Here is an 18,996-nt window from a genome sequence, read left to right on the forward strand (position 1 = left end):
GACAAACAAAATTCAAATTCAAAATGGAACGGATTTTCATGTCTCAAAAAATTATGTCTACAAAGGCATGGAAAAATGAAAGCAGATTTACTTTGCCAAGTGATTCATTTGTAATGTATTTCTTTTGCCTCAAATAGACAAAAATTTGAAAAGCAATTTCAAGCTGACAGAAGTTGACACGTGTATTTTTATTTTTTTGCAATAAACTGTAATTTATGAATTCTCAAGTATTATAGATTATAGATTGTTAAAACAAAAATAATTTTGTGAATTATATTTGTTCTAAAACACGCTCAACCATCGTATTTCCAACTACAAATCATGGATCCTCATCACCTTTGTGCTTATTTTGCTATTTTATTTATTATAAAATTACATTTAAAGTAAAAATAATTTTCTCAATTATATTTGTTCTAAAACAAGTCAACCTGTATTTCAACTACAAATCAAACATACACGAAAATCGAAAATGGTTGATGATATTTTGTTTTTGGACACTTTGTGTCGTCATCAAAAATAAACTGCCGGTTGCAAGAATTGGGCCGCACGAACAACACGGGTCGGTGTCGGGTGCCCATTCTAAAACCCTTACTCTTCACACTCACTCTGCACTTACCTTTGGTCTTCCCGAACCTAAAACCCTCGCTCGTAGTCTCTCTCTTTCTCTCTGCATTCCATTCCTTAGTTTTAGGGCTTTTCATTCTTCACTCTTCTCTTCGCTTCAATGGCTACAATCGTTCTCAGAAATTGCTCTTCCACTTCTCGGCGCCTCTTCCCCTTAACCTCTCAAATCCACTCTTCCTTCACTCGTTCCCCTCTCTCTCCTCCCGTTTTCACCAATGACTCCACATCTTCTTCTTCTTCTTCTTCTTCCAGTTCCAACCCCTGGTGGAGATCCATGGCCACCTTCACCAGAACGTAACTCTCTCTTTCTCTTTTTCGCCACCGCCACAAAAATAATAAATAAATAAATAAATAATAATGATAATTACATGTTTTACTTGTTTTTTTCCTTTTATTATTGTTTGATGTTGTTTTGCTGGCAGGAAACCTCACGTTAATGTCGGAACTATTGGACACGTGGATCACGGGAAGACCACGCTTACTGCAGCAATCACCAGGGTTTTATTATACTCCTTTTCTTTTTCGTATTTCAGTGTTTGTTCAAATGTGTTTTCAGGCAAAGAGGTTTAGGTGTTCATTAGTCCAATTGGATTTGATCAGGTGCTTGCGGATGAAGGGAAAGCTAAAGCTGTTGCCTTCGATGAAATCGATAAGGCTCCTGAAGAGAAGAAGAGAGGAATCACGATTGCAACGGTTCGACTTATTCTTTCAGACATGTCCTTCTGGTCTTGCTATCGATTGTGCTATTTTGTGTCGAGATGTGTGCTTGCTTAATGCTTTAATTTTCAGGCACATGTGGAGTATGAGACTGCGAAAAGACATTATGCTCATGTGGACTGCCCTGGACACGCAGATTATGTTAAAGTTAGCTTTCTAATTTGGTCTAATTTCTCCAAGAATGATGTTATTGACTAGAGTTATTAATTACCTAACACCAGCTGGATCACTGGATGGATAGCTTGAGAGAGAAGATTGAATTATTAAATGGAGGATTGTTAATTGCTGGAATGGAATTTAAGCAATTTAACAATGTATAATACTTGTTAATTGTGAAATTTAACATATTTGGGTAGCTTGATCTTCTATTCAAAATGAGATGGAAAATTTAAGGTAGGGATTTGGAATTAGATTAGTTTCTATCCAAATCATTTTATAAAGAATAGATCACGCAAAATATTGCAATGCCTTAGCTGCATCTGTTAGATTACTGCTTTCCTAGGAACATTAGTGGCTTTAGCATTCCTACCTGGTGGTTTGTCTAATCATTTTCTTTAGTGCGAATCACAAAAATAATTCATATTCGCCCTATGTTTAATAATTGTCTGTTTTGCAGAATATGATTACAGGAGCTGCCCAGATGGATGGAGGTATACTTGTTGTATCCGCACCTGATGGACCTATGCCTCAAACCAAGGAGCACATTCTTCTTGCTCGCCAAGTAGGTATTTTACTAAAGTGGTTTGTAAATAATCTAAGCATACATTAGGTCTACAGTGTCCTCCTGGCTTCTAGATTAATGCACACATTATCTTTTCAAATGTATTATGCAGGTTGGTGTGCCATCTCTGGTGTGTTTTCTAAATAAAGTTGATGCAGTTGATGATCCAGAGTTGTTAGAGCTTGTAGAAATGGAGCTCCGTGGTAGGGTGTTTCTCTAAGGCTTCACCTTCCCTCTCGTCCCTGCTCAGAAAATGAATACACCCACATAAGTTTCTATAGTCCTTGTGTTTGTTAAAAATTGAAAGTTTATTTATGTTAATCATGTGTTTGGCAGAGCTTCTGAGCTTCTACAAGTTCCCTGGGGATGAAATCCCTATCATTAGAGGTTCAGCATTGTCTGCCTTACAGGGTACAAATGATGAGATCGGAAGACAGGCCATCCTAAAATTAATGGATGCTGTGGATGAATACATTCCTGACCCTGTTCGCCAACTTGACAAGCCTTTCCTAATGCCAATTGAAGATGTGTTCTCAATTCAGGTAAAAGGACTTGGACTACAATTTTTTTTTTTTTAAGAAAGCCAATTCATTGAAGTAAAGATGAGCTTGGTTATAATATTCTTACAATATGTTAGTCTTATATTTTTTTTACCATGTACCCTCACTGTTCCTTTGTAAGCACTGCTTAGGTAATGACACACTGCTTTTATGAAATACAGTTAGTATCCTTTTACATTAAATTTTTTTTTTAATTTCCTAATATGCTCCTTCAGTTCACTCATAAACTATAGTAATTATTGGTGTGTCTCAAACACTTGAGGATATGTGGAACAGTGCCTCATATTGGGTCTTCTTTTAACTGGGGACTTTCAAGAATTTATTACTTGCCCTTCTAAATCTAATTAGGTGAAGATAAGGATAGAATTAAAAAAATAGTAATTATGCTGTCTAGGTCCTTTTGAAAATTAAAAAGAAAAAGGAGGTACGTAGTATTTGTTGGGGCCTTACTGTTTTCAGTGACATGATACACCTGGTGTAAATCTAGTATGATGCTTTGAAAGGCATTTTTGCCTAATTTTGAAGTTATTTTTCTTTTCTTGTAATAGAGTATTAAAGTTTTTATTTTTCAATGCTTTTAAGTTCTCTCAAAATCTGCATTGGTTTCCTCATATGTGTTGGATGAAAAGAAACATAAGGGAAATGATTTCCTGAAAGTCATTTCAGCTGCTTTATATTTTAAATTTGTGATGAAGGGACGTGGAACAGTTGCCACTGGCCGTGTTGAACAAGGGATCATTAAAGTTGGTGATGAAGTGGAGGTGTTGGGTCTAATGCAGGTATCTTCGTTGAGTCATTTCCTGTTTCTTGCTCCCCTCTGATTCTCATCATTCCTTTGGATTAAACTGCCAAATGCTGATTTCTTTTGCTGCTTCTATATTTTTATTTGCCACTAATGATGACTGATGATTAGTGGTTTGTACTTCGTTCTTTGATGGGCATTAGATTGTTTCTTTATCAGAGCTTTTGGTAAATTCCTGTGGTATTGGTTCCTAAAACATATTTTTCCTTGGTAGGGTGGTCCTCTGAAAACAACAGTAACTGGAGTTGAGATGTTCAAGAAGATTTTGGATCAAGGACAGGTAAGTGACTGTTATCTTCATCTACAAGGGCTATTTACATAGAGCATATGTTAAACTAATATGGATTTTTAATACATTTTGTTAGGCTGGTGATAACGTGGGTCTTCTTCTCCGTGGTCTGAAGCGGGAAGACATTCAACGTGGTCAGGTTAGTTGAGGAGATCTAGCTTTTGCTTTTTGTTAGACATCATAGCTGCATGCAAGAGAACTGTATATTATCTGTATTTGTTTCGATAAAATTTATAGAATTTCGAATTCAAATTACTAAATTTGAGAAAGCACTTTCCCAATGCTGCTTTCTATTGAAAAGGTGATTGCCAAACCTGGTTCTGTAAAAACATCCAAGAAATTTGAGGCAGAGATATATGTACTCACAAAGGATGAGGGAGGGCGACACACTGCTTTCTTCTCTAACTACAAACCTCAGTTTTACTTGAGGACTGCTGATGTCACTGGAAAAGTAGAGTTGCCCGAAAATGTTAAAATGGTTATGCCTGGAGACAATGTTACTGCCGTGTTTGAATTGATTTCAGCAGTTCCACTTGAAGCAGGTCAGTATGACTAAATTGAGTGAGAGAAAAAATTCAATTTGCAGTATTATTCAACCCGCCCTACATAGATACATTTATCCATATGCTGAATATTATTGTGCCATTCATGCTGGAAGACTGAACTTTGCTTTGCCGATTGCTATTTCTTCTGCAGGACAAAGATTTGCCTTGAGAGAAGGTGGAAGAACAGTTGGTGCCGGTGTGGTGTCAAAAGTACTGAGCTAGTGCATTTGCCATGATTCAAGTTTTAGTCTACCCATTTGCAAAGGGGGTTGGAAACCCTGAGACCTGACTTTTATCTTGAGAAATACAAACATGTGCCAAGCAATATAATATTTATCGGTTGTGTTGGATGAAATTGAGTAAATTTTAGAGGAGTTAATTATCACTGTTCATTTTTGTAGTGCATAATTTATCAACATGCTCATGATCGCTGCAGACTGTTTCTGCTTTATGAAAATAATTTGTGTATCATCTGTGTTCAACAGTCCGAGCCATAGATATCGGGTTTTACATTTTTTTTTTGTTTTAAATAATGATCTTTTTATTTGAAGCTCTATTGTTGATTGCATCTATTGATTTCAGATATAAACAAATTCTTACGATATAGTTGTCTGGGTATCACTTATTGGAAACTCATTTTGTAGTTGATGCGCAAGACCTGAGGTTGTACTGCATAACCCGACATGAAAATTTACTGAATTCTAGGGCATGTCTATCTATCACCTATACTATTAGCCATCTATTTCAATTGGTTAAATCAATTGGCTGAAGGAATGAGGTTGTGAATGCAATTAATTTTAATTTTGATCATTTAAGAACATGATTAAAAAAATGTTCTCATTAGAACCGCCTTCGTTTAACTTAAGAATGACTATTCACAATGAAAAATGTTAATTTTTTGTATTAAACTTCGTATAATGAAATTCATTCAGCCTTTGTTTATTTCAACTACCTAATTTAAATGTGCAGTTTAAGTGCTAACTCAAATAAAAATAGTTTTTTTTTTCCATCATTTATCTAAACTCATTCATACATGCAAAATATTACTGACAATGGATATAATACAGTTTGGCCAAGTAATTTAAGTTATGTCTAGGGGTAAAAATAAGTTAGATTGTTTCTCAGGAGTCTACAGTTAAGTTCATTTAACTATTTAAGGTTTGACTTAACGCATTTAAGACCAAATATTGCTTAACCTATTTAGTAAATAAAAGTCTTTTTATTAAAAAAAACAAGTTGAGTTTAACAGGATCAAAAGTTTTTTTTTGAAAGTGAGGATCAAAATTTATTTAAATCTTTATTTTTTGTTTTTATCGTCTTTTTCTCTTTATTTGTTAAATAAGATAAAATTAACTCAGGATAATATATAAAGATTTATTTTTCATGATCTCAGTTAACATAAAAAATGGACTTTCCTGCATTTTATTTTTACCCTAAGTGCTTACCTCAAAAGCCTATTAATTTTAACATTGAAGTAATAAAGAAAGTCAGTTTATTGATTCCATTGCAAAATTCTACTATATTACAAGCTAACTACAAAACCAAACAATGCTTCCTGGGTTAACTGAAAATACCAAATTAACTACAACACCCAATAGCTGATCAACTTGGTGCCTTAAAGATCTCACCGTGGAACTACTTTGAACCTTGATTCTTACTATTTGCTTTGCCATTTGCTTTCTTTCACCAAAAGCCATCACTGTAGCATCCAACCAGCCAGAAATAACTACATCTTTGGAGATGTTACTCAAGCAAGCCTTAGCACTACCACTGCTAGCAATGCTGCAGCAGTATAGTAAATATCTCTTATGCTCTTATCCAGCTTTTGCATCATTTCCTCTTCTTTCAAACCCAACTTTCCTGCATTCTTGCTGATGTTGACAATTGTGGCCCTTAGCTTATTTACTACCCCAGAAAGCCAAACCAACCCAAGTCCAAACCCGGTGTTGAACAAGCTAGAAGTACAAAAGGTAGCCCTTCCACAAGCTAGGTTACACATCACGGATAGCAGGACTGCAAGGCCAGTACCAGCAATGCCGGCAGAAAATTGTGTCAGGAGCTCAGGAAGCTCAGGACTGGATTTCTTCAGCGAGAGAATTGCCGTTTTCCGACATCGCTTCTTGTCAACCATCAGGGACAGAAGGGTCTCACATGCATGTGAAGAGTTCTTGTAGAGATCCCTCTCCCTGCCTACTTTCTTGGTCTTTTTTGGTGATGGCTTCAGTTTGACTTTCTCAGGACTGCATAATTGACACATTTACCACTAAAGTTAGTTACCAAGAAAATAACTTCAATTAAGAAAAAATCTTAAGAAAATACAATATCACATTGAGACTGTGTTATGTATTTATAATAGCATATGTTTTCTCTAACATATGATTGTGCTCGATTACAGGAACAAATACATACGTTTGAACCAACTCCACTTAATAACAAGTATACCCTCAAATAGACTGTTTTGAACTCAACTAACTAATCATCGAAGCCTTAAATGTTGGCAATAAAGCAGCCTAAATAATGTCTCAATGGTTTCAAGAAGCACCCAAGATTTACTACTGCAATCCACATTCTCCTTGATTTTTTTTTCTTATGGTAGAAAGGGGAAGGGGAGAAAAGGACACTCGTCTCAATCTGTGGCACATAAAAGTCTGCTTCCTTAAATTAACTTGTAAAATTTACACTATAGAAACAGTCTAATGCTCAGCAATTTAGATGCTTGAGGTAGAAAGGAGCATTTCCAACAGCCAAGCCACTTGGGTGACCCGTTCAGCGATTTAAATGCTAAACAAGGGTGTTGGAAGACGAATACAGGTTATCTTTTTACTGTTCAACATCAGCATATCTCAGCTAGAAAACAGGTCAACACAATCAAGGAAAGTACATTCAGCATACCTCTTTAAAGGAGCAGTTAAGGTGGATTGATTCTTCAATGTGGAGGAATGACTTCTCTCTAATTCATTGATATTCACCCTGTCCATATGGAATATCATCAAAAGTAAGTTCCTTGATACAAAGCTAACAATACTAGACTGTTAAATTTGGAGTATAGAAAATGATAGGTCATCTATTTCAGAAGAACAATGATAATACCATAATTAAAATATCAATTGAAGCAGGGAAACACTGTACATATACAAGTTAAACAATTAATTTAAACTGGTTACGTTAATTACCATACAAGTATTCAAATTTTTTATGTTCAAAGACAGGGAATCCCCACAATGTTATAAATTCAACCAACAGTATTATAACTTCAAAGACCAAATTATTCTCACATATAGGGACCAAAGATATTTCTGGTTCCTACATATGACACGTTTTTAATTTGATGCCTATGCTTCACAACGTTACAACTTTGACTAATGGTATTATAATAGTAATAGACTGCAAGATTCAAATAAAAATAATTGTACATATAGGAACTAAATTGAAAACTTTTCATATAGGGATCATATTAAAAACAAATATCATGTATAAGGAGCCAACAATATACTTCAATCTAAATAATAGTGATTATAGACAACTTGGCATAGTCAAATTTGAACAATCATGCACTCAATTTTTGAACTTCTTGTCATGAATATAATACGATACAGTCAACATTGTAAAGGCTTGCAAAGACTATGGTATGTATATAGCATCTAAAAGGATAATAATTTGACAATATACTAGAAAAGATATATATCATTTACAATAATGTTTTGATAAAACAGTTATTGTGATGTTGAATATCTAATTAATGCAGAATGGTTGATGCTAATCCAAAGGTCAACATAATTTACAAAGTAAAATATATTATCACTGTTATAAAATATAAGTGAATGTTTAAGTAAATAAATAGTCCTTCAGATGTCTGGACAATCAGAATTTTTTTTAATTGGTTGAAGTTTAAACAAGTCAAGATGGTCAACATATTTATACCAACTGAAGTGTGGAACAAGCATAGATTGCTTTTCATCCCTTCGTGACCATTTTGATAAGCATGACTCAGCAACTACAGAGAGAAGATCTTTCAACTCAATTGCGGTACCCATAAATGTCATTTGACCATCTGGATGAACCGTGATCTTTGAAGAAAGGGCCGAATCTTGAACAAAATACAGAAAATGCTTTGGGATGTTGAATTTTCCAGTTGGGTAGATAAGAGATGATGATGGTTGCTGGGTTTCATCAATGCCTGACAACTGCAATTTCATCAAGTCTGATAACAAGGATAAATTCCCTCCATCTATCCCTGCTTCAGCAGTCTCAGACATTAGCACCTTTAAAATTTCATCATGCTTAGAGCATTGTTCAACAATGCCAAAGCCAAAAAGAACTGCATTTGAGCAGTTAGCTGCAACCAAAGACAAATGATGTTATTCAGAAGTCAGAATAAGACAAATAATGTAAAAGCATTCATCCCAACAATAAATGCAAACAGAAGAAAAGGTGTCAACCCAATATCTGTCATATGCTTTCCGGTTTTTAACAATGAGGCAAGTTAGTAATACATAACATCTGAAAGAGCAAGCCAACCTTCACTGGTTACTCTAAATTATTGGTCATCAGATTTAATATCTTGCCACTTGTTAGGATCTAATATGGGACTTGAGTCCCACATTAGAAGTATGGGATTCTAGTGTGGGGTTTATAGGGCTTGGGCTCTCCAACAAACATGGCTACCATGTTTTATGTGGTTCTACCAAGGTTATTATCACTGCTAAATTAAAGAAAGATGAACAATTAATAAACAGAGACAAAAACAGGCCATCCTCAATGAGACATTCAATGACACAGGAAGCAATCAGAGAATATTGAAATTCAAAATCTATTTGCTGAATCTTTACATCAAATACAATTTAAGTAGTGTAGCTAGCCAGTGTGATATATTTCAACATGATTAGTCTATGAGAAAAGGAGATAGAATCATTAAAGAGCAGACACAAAAGGCGGGTAGGGGGTATACTGCTACTTGAAATTTTGAGATGTTCTGCACTTTTTACTAATATATGGGAAAGTCCAGACAATTAACTAACATCATAGAAAAAGTTAACAACAAAAAGGTTTGATCAAATATACCTTGGTCATTAATAAGCATGGGCCTTTCAACTGAGAAGTCAACATTGACAAACTTCTTATAATCAAACCATTCATTTTGAGATTTCGTTGACTCCTCACATGGACTTGGATCAAGACAAGGAGACTGATATCTGATCAGGTCTGCTTTTGCTACTGGAGAAGGAAAGAATGTTTGGTAGCCCTGTCTTGAAAAAAAGAAAAAAAATATAAGCAGTTAAAAATTATGCATGCACAATAACCTTTTTTGATGAGTACATGCACAATAACCTAGAAATTAGAAATAATGGCATAAGGCATAAGTACGACTTCATGAAGGATGTTATTATGAGTTTAATTGTGATCCATTACACGTTACTATGTTAGTATATAATTCTTAACACTGTCAAAACCAAGGGTAAGTTAAGATGAAGAGTTTTGGAGGGGAATTTCTTTATCATAGGTGAGCATCTCCTAGTTTAAGAAATTTACAATTCAGACAAATGAAACGATATGCTATCAGTAACCTTTAAATCACCATCATTCATTTAGTTAATCAGTTTATAGTTTCCTACATTTTGAAACTCCCCCCCTCCTTCCAAAGATAGCCTTGATATATTATGAATAAGAATGATTAAAAGTAACAAGAGAATTTCTTATTCTATTCCTTTCATTAAAAAATATATAAATCTATGAAGCACGAACGCACACCAGACCTGATACGGACACTTCGACTTAGCTAATAATATATGACACGAGAACACCGCATACACACACAAAGAGATTCTAATTAAAAGAAATATGAGTAACATATAACAAAATATGTGCTATGTTCATATTTTTAAACCCATTTCCCTGCATTGCCAAACATACACAAGAGTGATCACACCAGGGTTACATAGTCACAAGACTCCCAAGTCACAACCCTTTTGCTAGTACTTAATATTGATATACCCATTTAACAATATAACACCATTCCATTCATTAATATTGCTAAAACCAGCAAAATCAGAACTTGTTGATGTTACCTTCATGGTACTGCAGGGCAAGCCCAGTACTTGTGGATGCAAGACAAGGCCAGGAGGGTAACCATGAGAAGCCATCAAACAGAGACTCTGCACCATTTTTTGAAAGAAACCCGACTAAAGAAACTACTTTCTGTAGCCAAAAGTTTCCTCCTTTCGAGCCCTCGGTCACCACGCCCCCATACCATACACTTTTATCCCTTCTCTCCAGCACCTCAAATCCTGAATATTTTCCACAAACCCAAAAACACGAATATTATTAGGTTTTATTGTGACCCATCAGTTCAAAAAATAAAATCCACTTGTTTAATCCAGAAACTTCCAAATTGGAAGAACCAATGGTACGCACGATCGGGAGAGTCAACGTTCGTATCCCACAAAAGACAAAAACAGCTTGTGGTTGGCTTCGTGACGAGAAAAAATATGTATAAATAAACATAAATAATCACATCTTTTAATATTACTTATTTATTATTGTTACTTAATTAATTACTTAATTGCTTAAAGTAGTATCTACTGGACAAATTTGCCCCCCAAAAAATCCACCTAAATTTTCAGAACTTCATTCAAAATATGAGAATTTCGTAAACACAATAAAGCGATGCTTAAATTGGATAATCTGATAATCACATATTTGCACGCTTATCAAGTAAGATTAAAATTCAAATATTCAATGGATGACTTTTTTTTTCTTTCAGAATCTTCGATGGATAACTCGATCCTTCCTCAAAACCAATTTCAACTGAATATTAAACAATCACATACATTGTTTCGGTGTTAGGGATCGTTGCGAAAAATTAGATTTTGTCAATAATCAATTATAATAAGAATCAAATTTTGTTTGAGTAAATTTGTTCGTTTGATGTAACAAAAATTAGTTTGTGCATGATAAGAGAGTAAAATAACAGCTTAAATAAAAAAAAAAAAAACAAGACCTTATTCGGAATGGTTGGGAGTGTTTAATCTTTTGTTTTCAAATATAATTTTTATAAAATAAAATGTGTTTGACCCAAATATAACAAAAAAAATTTAACTCAATTTTGAAGTAATTTTACGTTTATTTTTAAAATCAATAAAACATATTTATAAATTTAATTTTTAATTTTAAAAGACATATTCTTATCACTAGTATCATGTCATCACGTCAATTTGTGAATGTGTTGTTCATGTATTAGGTCAAGAATTTTTCTTATTTTGTATATATATATAATAAAAAAAATGTTTTTGGTCCCATAAAATTATTTTTTAAATGAATATAAAAAATATAAACAATAAAAAGAAAATAAATTGGTACCAATTTTATTATTTTATTCTTGTAATTTTTTATAATATTGTGAATAAAAAATCATAATTTATTTTAAATTATGAAAATTCACAAATAATAATTATAATAGGTAAAAACTGAAATATTTTAGATTTTTTTATCGTAACATTATGTATTTTTTAAAAAAATTTAAGATATTTCTTTTAAAAAATATTATAAATTTTTTCTTGTCATGAGATTTTTATTTTTATTTTTGAACATTTGTCATCTTTGTTATCATCAACACCAAACATTTCATCACTATTATTGTCCTTCCACCACTATTATGTTTCATAGTGAAGCAAAATAAAATAAAAACAAAAATAATTATTTTATTTTTCCCATCTTTAATTTAAACAAATTTTCAAAAAACCAAGAATAAAAATAAATTGAAACTAAATACTAAAACTGGATATAAATTTTAAAATTTTCAAGACAAAATAAAAAATACCCGGAACGGGCCTAACAGTTCAAAAATAATCATAAGCCAAAAAATTTAAATTCATAAAATCAGCTTTTCGGGAAAGAAAAACTTTTCTTTTTACAGATTTAAGACATTCCGAATTCATTAACACATTTTTTCCCCATCAAAATACCTAAAAATCATGATAAAAATATACTGTGAGTGCTTCTTTATAGGTCTTGTATTCTTTTCTTTGCAGTATTGATGGAATCTACAGTGGTAAAGTAAAAGTAAAAATTTAAACCATTAGATAAATTTATATTTAGGTCTTGTTTTTTATATTTTATTTTATTTTTTTATTTGTTTTCTTCTCTTTATCAATTTTATCCCTCTTTCTCTTTCATCTATCTCAAGTCTCTTACCTTCTCTATTATTCCACCATTTTACTCTGTCGCAAACACTAAGAAGAAGAGCATTGAAATTGGAGAAGAAGAGAAAGACTCGACACTCAAGATTTAGGACCAGTCATGACTCCCGAATCCTTCCTCTTTCTCAACATTGTCACCATTCCCATGTACTTCACCACCATCGTGGCGAAGCAGCCTTGGAGGTGGTGTTGTGGCTACCTGGTATGATGAAGTGTTCGTCATCCGTGATGGTGGAGATGGTAGAGCTTTGACGCAATGAGAGTAAAGAATGAAGGGAGAAAGAAGAGAGAGAAGTTTAAGGTTATGTCGTGGTAGATCATTTTTCCTTCTCTTGCTTTTTGTCTTGTATTTTCATTAAGGACAAAGGTAGACCATAGCAGTGGGAACGACAATATCAACGCCTTATGATGTGGTCACGAATTTGATTGTTAATGTTAGAAAGAGGTAGATGATAGATAACATCAAAGAGGAAAATGATTAATTTTGGAAGAAGATAAAAAAGTGAAGAAAAAAAACAAAAATTAAAAATATCTAAATAGTTGATTTTGAAAATAAAATATCTAATTATCCAATTTTTAACTGTGCAAAAGTTTTTCCTATTCCGTATTCAGTTTTACCCATGCTGTTTCGAAAGGAAAGCGAGCCGATTGAGACAGGTAGTTGGAGGTCTCATCAAATAATTCAATATTCTAGTTTTCATTCTCCCAAAAAATAAAATTATTTAAAGCCGGAGCTGTTGTTATTGTAAGCCTTTATCTGTCATTTCGTTTCTCAAACAATCATTTTTTTTTTCTTCTGCCCCCTTTCTCTCTCTGAAGCGAAACCCTAGAAATTCATCATCTTTCAGAATCTGACAAGTTTCCTCAACCGAACCTAAATTCTCTCACCAAATCCTCACTTATCCAAATTCGATACTCCAATCCCCACCCAAATTCCCCGCATCGACTCCCCTCCCCAAAATTCCCCCATCGCCGGCGTCTCCCGCGGCCGAACGCATCACATCGCCGATTCGGCTACGGCGCTAACAGTGGCTATCGTATGGGTAAGATTCTCCAAGAAACCGCGAAGCCGTCGGCGAATTCCACATCGGCGTACCCCTCTGCGGCGCCCGGCACCACGTCGTCGATGTCGGTGACGGAGACGGTGAGGGGGTCGCACCAGTTCAAGATTACGGGGTACTCGCTCTCGAAGGGGATCGGGATTGGGAAGTACATGGCCTCCGACGTGTTTTCCGTCGGAGGGTACAATTGGGCGATTTATTTCTACCCTGATGGGAAGAGCGTGGAGGACAATGCGACCTACGTGTCGCTCTTCATCGCGCTGGCCAGCGAAGGCACCGACGTTAGGGCACTTTTCGAGTTGACCCTTCTGGATCAGAGTGGGAAGGAGAGGCACAAGGTGCATAGCCATTTCGAGAGGACTCTTGAGAGCGGGCCTTACACCTTGAAGTACCGTGGTAGTATGTGGTGGGTTTTTATTTTTAAATTTTAATCTTGTTTTTTAATTTCGTCTTTGCCTTGCATTTTAATTTTTACGAGTTTTTTTGTGTGTAATATATAGTCTAAAAAATTTATTATTGTGAGTTTCAGCTTAACCAGTGATCTCCAATTTCTATACTGGATATACAGCTTCCATAAATACTCAAGAAAAGATTTGTCATTCATAATGATTTTACCTAGTTTATGAGTATTATTACCTTTCATGGTACATGTCGTTTCTTACAAAAAAAATCCACTATTTGCTAACTTCCATGTAACATTATTGGACTCGTGATAGATTTGCATCATGGCTCTACATTGCGGTTGCAGTGCAGTCATTGTGGCTGCTGCGATGTGAGTTGCAGCCATAGCGGTGTGAAATTATTATATGCACTCAATGTAAAAAAGAATTTTGCAGTTATTGTAATTTTGGTATATTTTTATTTATTTATAAGATAGTATAACTTCCATTGCGGCTATGCTGTGGATGCATTGCAGCATTTTGTGTGATTGAAGTTTATTGCTGGCTGTTGCTGTTGCAGGCAGCAACACAATTGTGGTTGTGGGCTGCAATTTAGAACCATGATTTGCATTACAGATGCTAAACATGTGCTTGCTTTAACATGTGTGATTATTTTTCTTTTTATATGAGGTAAGTCTTGTTGGGTGTTGTATGCTTTACTATTTGTCTGATGGAGTAGGTTTCCGTGGAGTGATTCGAGCGGTGAAATCTTTCATCCCTTGCTAGTTGCTCCTCCCACAAACGCTGTGGAAAAAGGGATGAGGGGGAAATAATAATTTGGAGTGGGGGAAATGTTCATGCCTTTTGATTGGTAATTTTGTATCTTTGATGGAACTACTGTTTCTTTTTTTAGTAAGTGCTAATTGTTTGATGCTTGGTGTTTCAGGGGTTACAAGCGGTTTTTCAAGAGAACAGCTCTAGAGACATCAGACTACCTTAAAGATGATTGTCTGTCTGTGAATTGTAGTGTTGGTGTTGTGAGGTCACGCACGGAAGGTCCGAAAATCTATACCATAGCAATACCGCCTTCTAGCATTGGTCAGAAATTTGGACATCTGCTGGAAAGTGGTAAAGGCAGTGATGTAAATTTTGAAGTTAATGATGATATTTTTGCTGCACATAAATTGGTACTAGCAGCTCGTTCACCTGTTTTCAGAGCACAGCTTTTTGGTCCTATGAAAGATCAGAATACCCAGTGTATTAAAGTTGAAGACATGGAAGCTCCAGTTTTCAAGGTTTGTTAAATGTTCTTTGTGCCCCCTATTTTTTTGTATTTAATTTTTGTTTGTAATGTGGTCACCTAATGTGGTTTTGGTTTTTATTTTTGTCTACTAATCACACATGCTTCATGATTTTGTGCATTTTATCCTTGGTTTTTTCTTCATAGTTCCATTATTAGGAATGTCTTTCTTTATACCCACTCTTATTCTCTGGTTCATGTATTAGTGAGTTGTATTCAGTGTTATCAATGGCGAATGATTGAAGGCCATAATTCTGTCATATAAACACATTGCGGCCTATGGCACTGCCATAGCGGCTATCCCTCCACAAATTGCCTATAACTTGGCAAAAAATCTACCATGCCATTCTGCCATGGCAGCCATGGTGCCGCCATTGAACAATGGTTTGTTTCAATCTACATCTCTTCTGTGTTTCTCCCCTATGAAAAAAAGCACACATTTCATTATATTACCTTTTCATATGCATGGATACTGGTTTGTTTGGGAAGTTGAAAATTCTGTGGTATTTCTGCCCAGATGGTAGTATTATTGACTGTTATGATCACTCATTTGCTGGCAGTCCCACATAGAGAATGTATGGTCCGTTCTCATTTAAATTGGCCATTATTATGAGCTTGTTCAGTTGTTTGTGGTTCCTTAGGGGTTGTTTGGTTTGAGAAAATGTTTTCTGTAATCTGTTTTCATTTTTAATTACAAAAATGGCATATTGTTTTTGCTTTTTATTATTTTCTATTTTCATTTTCCTTTGACAAACTCAAAAAATGAAAATGAAACATGAATTGTTTTCTCAAACAGTCAAACTTTAAGTAAGTGAAGCTCTACCAGCTGGTTCTGACTAGCTGTAATATCATTTGCTGAATAAGAAACATGAATTCAGACATTGAAAGAAAACACATTGTAATGTAACAATTTGCATTTAGAATTGGCAGATTCACTTGGCCTTTTGGCCATGAGAAGTTATTTGATACTTTTTATTATATATGCTTTGGCTTTGAAATTGATTCTTGCTACTACGCTTAATTATGCTAGTTTTCTTTTTCTAAGTGCTACCATGATGCCAACTAAATTGATCTTTAAGGTTAATGAATGTGATTTGATGTTTCTCATAATATAAATTATAATAAATATTTTAAATATGCAGAGAAATTGAGTCAAAATGACAATCGAAGTTGAAACCTTTTTTCTTTTGGGTAGTTCATAGTTGTTGTCCTTAGAAGGAAATGTCATGGTTTTGTTTTTCCGTAATTGCATTACGGGAGTACATGGTGACTCTGGTTTCCATACAACTACAACATGCAAGGCTTGTCTCTAACTCTAATGTGAATGTGTTTGTGACTTTGTGTTTAGCCTGATAACTTACGCTGAGCAATATGCGTGTAGAATGTTTCTTCACCTGTGCCATTTCTCTGTTTTTCAGGCATTGCTTCATTTTATATACTGGGACTCGCTACCAGACATGCAAGAGCTTACTGGGTTGGACTCAAAATGGGCATCAACCTTAATGGCTCAGCATCTTCTAGCAGCAGCTGATCGTCATGGCTTAGAGAGGCTTAGGCTGATGTGTGAAGCGAGTCTCTGTGAAGATGTTGCTATTAATACTGTGGCTACAACTCTAGCCTTGGCAGAGCAGCACCATTGTTTCCAGCTTAAAGCTGTCTGTCTCAAGTTTATTGCTACCTCTCAAAATCTTAGAGGTTTGTTTTTCCACTCTGAACTTCTACTTTTTTCTTTGAGGTCTGCAATTTAAATTTGTTTCTGAATATCAACACTGATGCTTGTCAATTGTTACTTTGTCTGTATTCCAGTTTGAACTTGCATGAAAAAAATGCTAAGCTCTAAAGGGATATGGTTTTACTTAATGTGATGTTTTCTATGTATTGCTAATTAATCCATGCAAAAACAGTACAGTGGTTGTCTCAATTTAAGTTGACCTCATAGTCTTGTGTCACCTGACTCACCTGTTAATTTGTACCAGAAAACCTTATGAATCATTTTTCTCTTTGTGAATATTTAAATTTTGGCTTCTGCTTCCTTATCTCCTATTTTTTTATTAAAAAAAAGAAGGCAAAGAAGGGCCATATATTGTGGAACAATCAGTATACTTCTTCCAGGATTTTGGTTTAAGGGGTAAATTATTTGGTATTCATATTTAAAAACACGTTTGTTATAGATGGCTATTGCCAGAGTTTTCTGTTGTAATTTTCTTGCCAATTCGAATGAAATTGCTGATAACATTTTCATTCTTCATCCAGAAAATTCTTATTAACGAAACTATTTCCTTCTTTTTGATTCTTCAGCTGTGATGCAAACTGACGGATTTGAGTACTTGAAGGAAAGCTGCCCATCTGTTCTGACTGAGCTATTGGAGTACGTTGCCAGATTTACTGAGCATTCAGACATCATGTGCAATCATAGGAATGATGCCCTACTTGATGGCAGTGATATAAATGGGAGGCGGGTGAAGCAAAGGCTCTAGTATGTGAAGAACACTGCACAGCATTCTGTACAACCCTCTTCTACTCTCCGTTTTAAAAGATAGCGAGAGCTTAGTTAGAGGGAGAATATATATATAATCTTTTATAGGATCAGAGGCAATTCTTAATTTTCTTGGCTTATTCATGTGTAAGAGATGTAAATGTAATTTGTGTTGTTGCTGTTACTGTTCTGTTTAACGTGTAGGTTTCCGCAATATCTTCAGTATTACTTTTTACTGGAAAAACATGTCTTGCAAGTGTTGAGCATTACATATTTTTATATATACATAGATACATATATATATATATATATTCTGTATGTTTATTCAAATGTAGTAGCGTAAGTGCTCTTCAAACATTTGGCAGTCCAATTTTGAAGGAGAAGGCAAAGTTTTTCCACACACAGGACAGGGATAATAGGAAACCTTATCATATTAAGCACCGATAGTTGAATCAAGTTTTTTCATAACATTATTTAGAGCCTCTGAGACCTCCTCCTTGGAGACGGGTTTGGTGGGGCAATTTATATCAACACCATCAATTTGGAGCATATTAAGCACCAAAAGTTGGTGGAGGGACTAATGGTTGGTAGAGCATAGAAGTGTATGGAAGAAAGTTGGGGTCTCATTTTGTAAAGCAATATCATTTGAAGTCCATGTACCATTAGGGAGTATAAGCCTGTGAATTTTATCCCTCTTTTTGTTTATTGGTAATTTGTGCGTGAAAGATTGTTGTGTATTGTCCCTAAGCTTTACCCATTTATCTTGACTTTAAGTACCGATGAATCTCTTCCTAAAATAGAATTCGATTATACTCTTATTGAAGTTGGCATTCAAAATTAGATTGATCCATGGAATTACTTGTTTTAGTTTTTTAAATTCATCGAATCTATGCTTCTGTATTTTTTATTCTTCATGAAAATTACAAAAAAAAAAAACATTATGATTAAATTCAATTGAATCATCACATTCCTAAACTAGAGTATCATGAGTTATTCACCTGCACCCATTCCAAACATCCCTCAACTACTTTTTGGTATTGTGAATAAACTATCTAGATTGTCTTAAAATGAAAGAGTCTACTTTAGGGATGACAATGGGGGAATGGGCACAGGTAGTAGCTACCATTACCCACTCCGCTAGAAAATTCACTATATGTTCATCTTATACCCGTGTTTCGTAAATTTTTTATTATCTGTTTGAGTATTTGGGATATCCATAAATATTTACTGAAAAATAAAAAATAATTTAAGATAAACTTTAACTATAATTTTTATTTATTCTAATATTTTCTTGAAAGAAACAGTTTAAAGATAAATTAAAGATCT

The 18,996-nt window shown here is 34.5% G+C and overlaps 3 protein-coding genes across 3 annotated transcripts; 2 read left to right on the forward strand and 1 right to left on the reverse strand.

The window, feature by feature from the left end:
* The first annotated feature begins 620 nt into the window (after window positions 1-620).
* On the forward strand, window positions 621-4,856 carry LOC100791600 (elongation factor Tu, mitochondrial-like). The gene is made up of 12 exons (NM_001255142.2): window positions 621-918; window positions 1,047-1,122; window positions 1,225-1,317; window positions 1,414-1,488; window positions 1,958-2,062; window positions 2,175-2,265; window positions 2,399-2,604; window positions 3,318-3,401; window positions 3,639-3,704; window positions 3,790-3,852; window positions 4,015-4,255; window positions 4,410-4,856. The coding sequence occupies exons 1-12, from the start codon at window positions 725-727 to the stop codon at window positions 4,478-4,480; spliced, it is 1,365 nt and encodes a 454-aa protein (NP_001242071.2). The 5' UTR covers window positions 621-724; the 3' UTR covers window positions 4,481-4,856.
* An 877-nt stretch (window positions 4,857-5,733) lies between these two features.
* On the reverse strand, window positions 5,734-10,717 carry LOC100792125 (uncharacterized). Its single transcript, XM_003521189.5, has 5 exons — window positions 10,324-10,717; window positions 9,320-9,500; window positions 8,180-8,594; window positions 7,151-7,228; window positions 5,734-6,498 (listed from the first exon to the last, which is right to left on the reverse strand). Exons 1-5 carry the CDS (start codon window positions 10,417-10,419, stop codon window positions 6,006-6,008), a joined length of 1,263 nt encoding a protein of 420 aa, XP_003521237.1. The 5' UTR covers window positions 10,420-10,717; the 3' UTR covers window positions 5,734-6,005.
* A 2,479-nt stretch (window positions 10,718-13,196) lies between these two features.
* LOC100792660 (BTB/POZ and MATH domain-containing protein 2) lies at window positions 13,197-17,914 on the forward strand. The gene is made up of 4 exons (XM_014773790.3): window positions 13,197-13,920; window positions 14,841-15,189; window positions 16,613-16,889; window positions 17,493-17,914. Exons 1-4 carry the CDS (start codon window positions 13,493-13,495, stop codon window positions 17,669-17,671), a joined length of 1,233 nt encoding a protein of 410 aa, XP_014629276.1. The 5' UTR covers window positions 13,197-13,492; the 3' UTR covers window positions 17,672-17,914.
* The last annotated feature ends 1,082 nt before the right edge of the window (window positions 17,915-18,996 follow it).

Source organism: Glycine max, chromosome 3 (assembly GCF_000004515.6).
Source record: "Glycine max cultivar Williams 82 chromosome 3, Glycine_max_v4.0, whole genome shotgun sequence".
NCBI classification, from domain to species: Eukaryota; Viridiplantae; Streptophyta; class Magnoliopsida; order Fabales; family Fabaceae; genus Glycine; species Glycine max.

Bases quoted from the DNA above. Each gene is read 5' to 3' on its own strand.
- LOC100792125 (XM_003521189.5), bottom strand. From the start codon at position 10,419: ATGGTGCAGAGTCTCTGTTTGATGGCTTCTCATGGTTACCCTCCTGGC. The intron at 7,229-8,179 runs GTATAAATATGT...CCATATGGACAG, and splicing joins CTTGTTCCACACTTCAGTTG to GGTGAATATCAATGAATTAG. The intron at 6,499-7,150 runs GTATGCTGAATG...TCAATTATGCAG, and splicing joins TTAACTGCTCCTTTAAAGAG to TCCTGAGAAAGTCAAACTGA.
- LOC100791600 (NM_001255142.2), top strand. From the start codon at position 725: ATGGCTACAATCGTTCTCAGAAATTGCTCTTCCACTTCTCGGCGCCTC. The intron at 919-1,046 runs GTAACTCTCTCT...TTTTGCTGGCAG, and splicing joins ATGGCCACCTTCACCAGAAC to GAAACCTCACGTTAATGTCG. The intron at 2,063-2,174 runs GTAGGTATTTTA...TGTATTATGCAG, and splicing joins ACATTCTTCTTGCTCGCCAA to GTTGGTGTGCCATCTCTGGT.
- LOC100792660 (XM_014773790.3), top strand. From the start codon at position 13,493: ATGGGTAAGATTCTCCAAGAAACCGCGAAGCCGTCGGCGAATTCCACA. The intron at 15,190-16,612 runs GTTTGTTAAATG...TCTGTTTTTCAG, and splicing joins TGGAAGCTCCAGTTTTCAAG to GCATTGCTTCATTTTATATA. The intron at 16,890-17,492 runs GTTTGTTTTTCC...TTGATTCTTCAG, and splicing joins TACCTCTCAAAATCTTAGAG to CTGTGATGCAAACTGACGGA.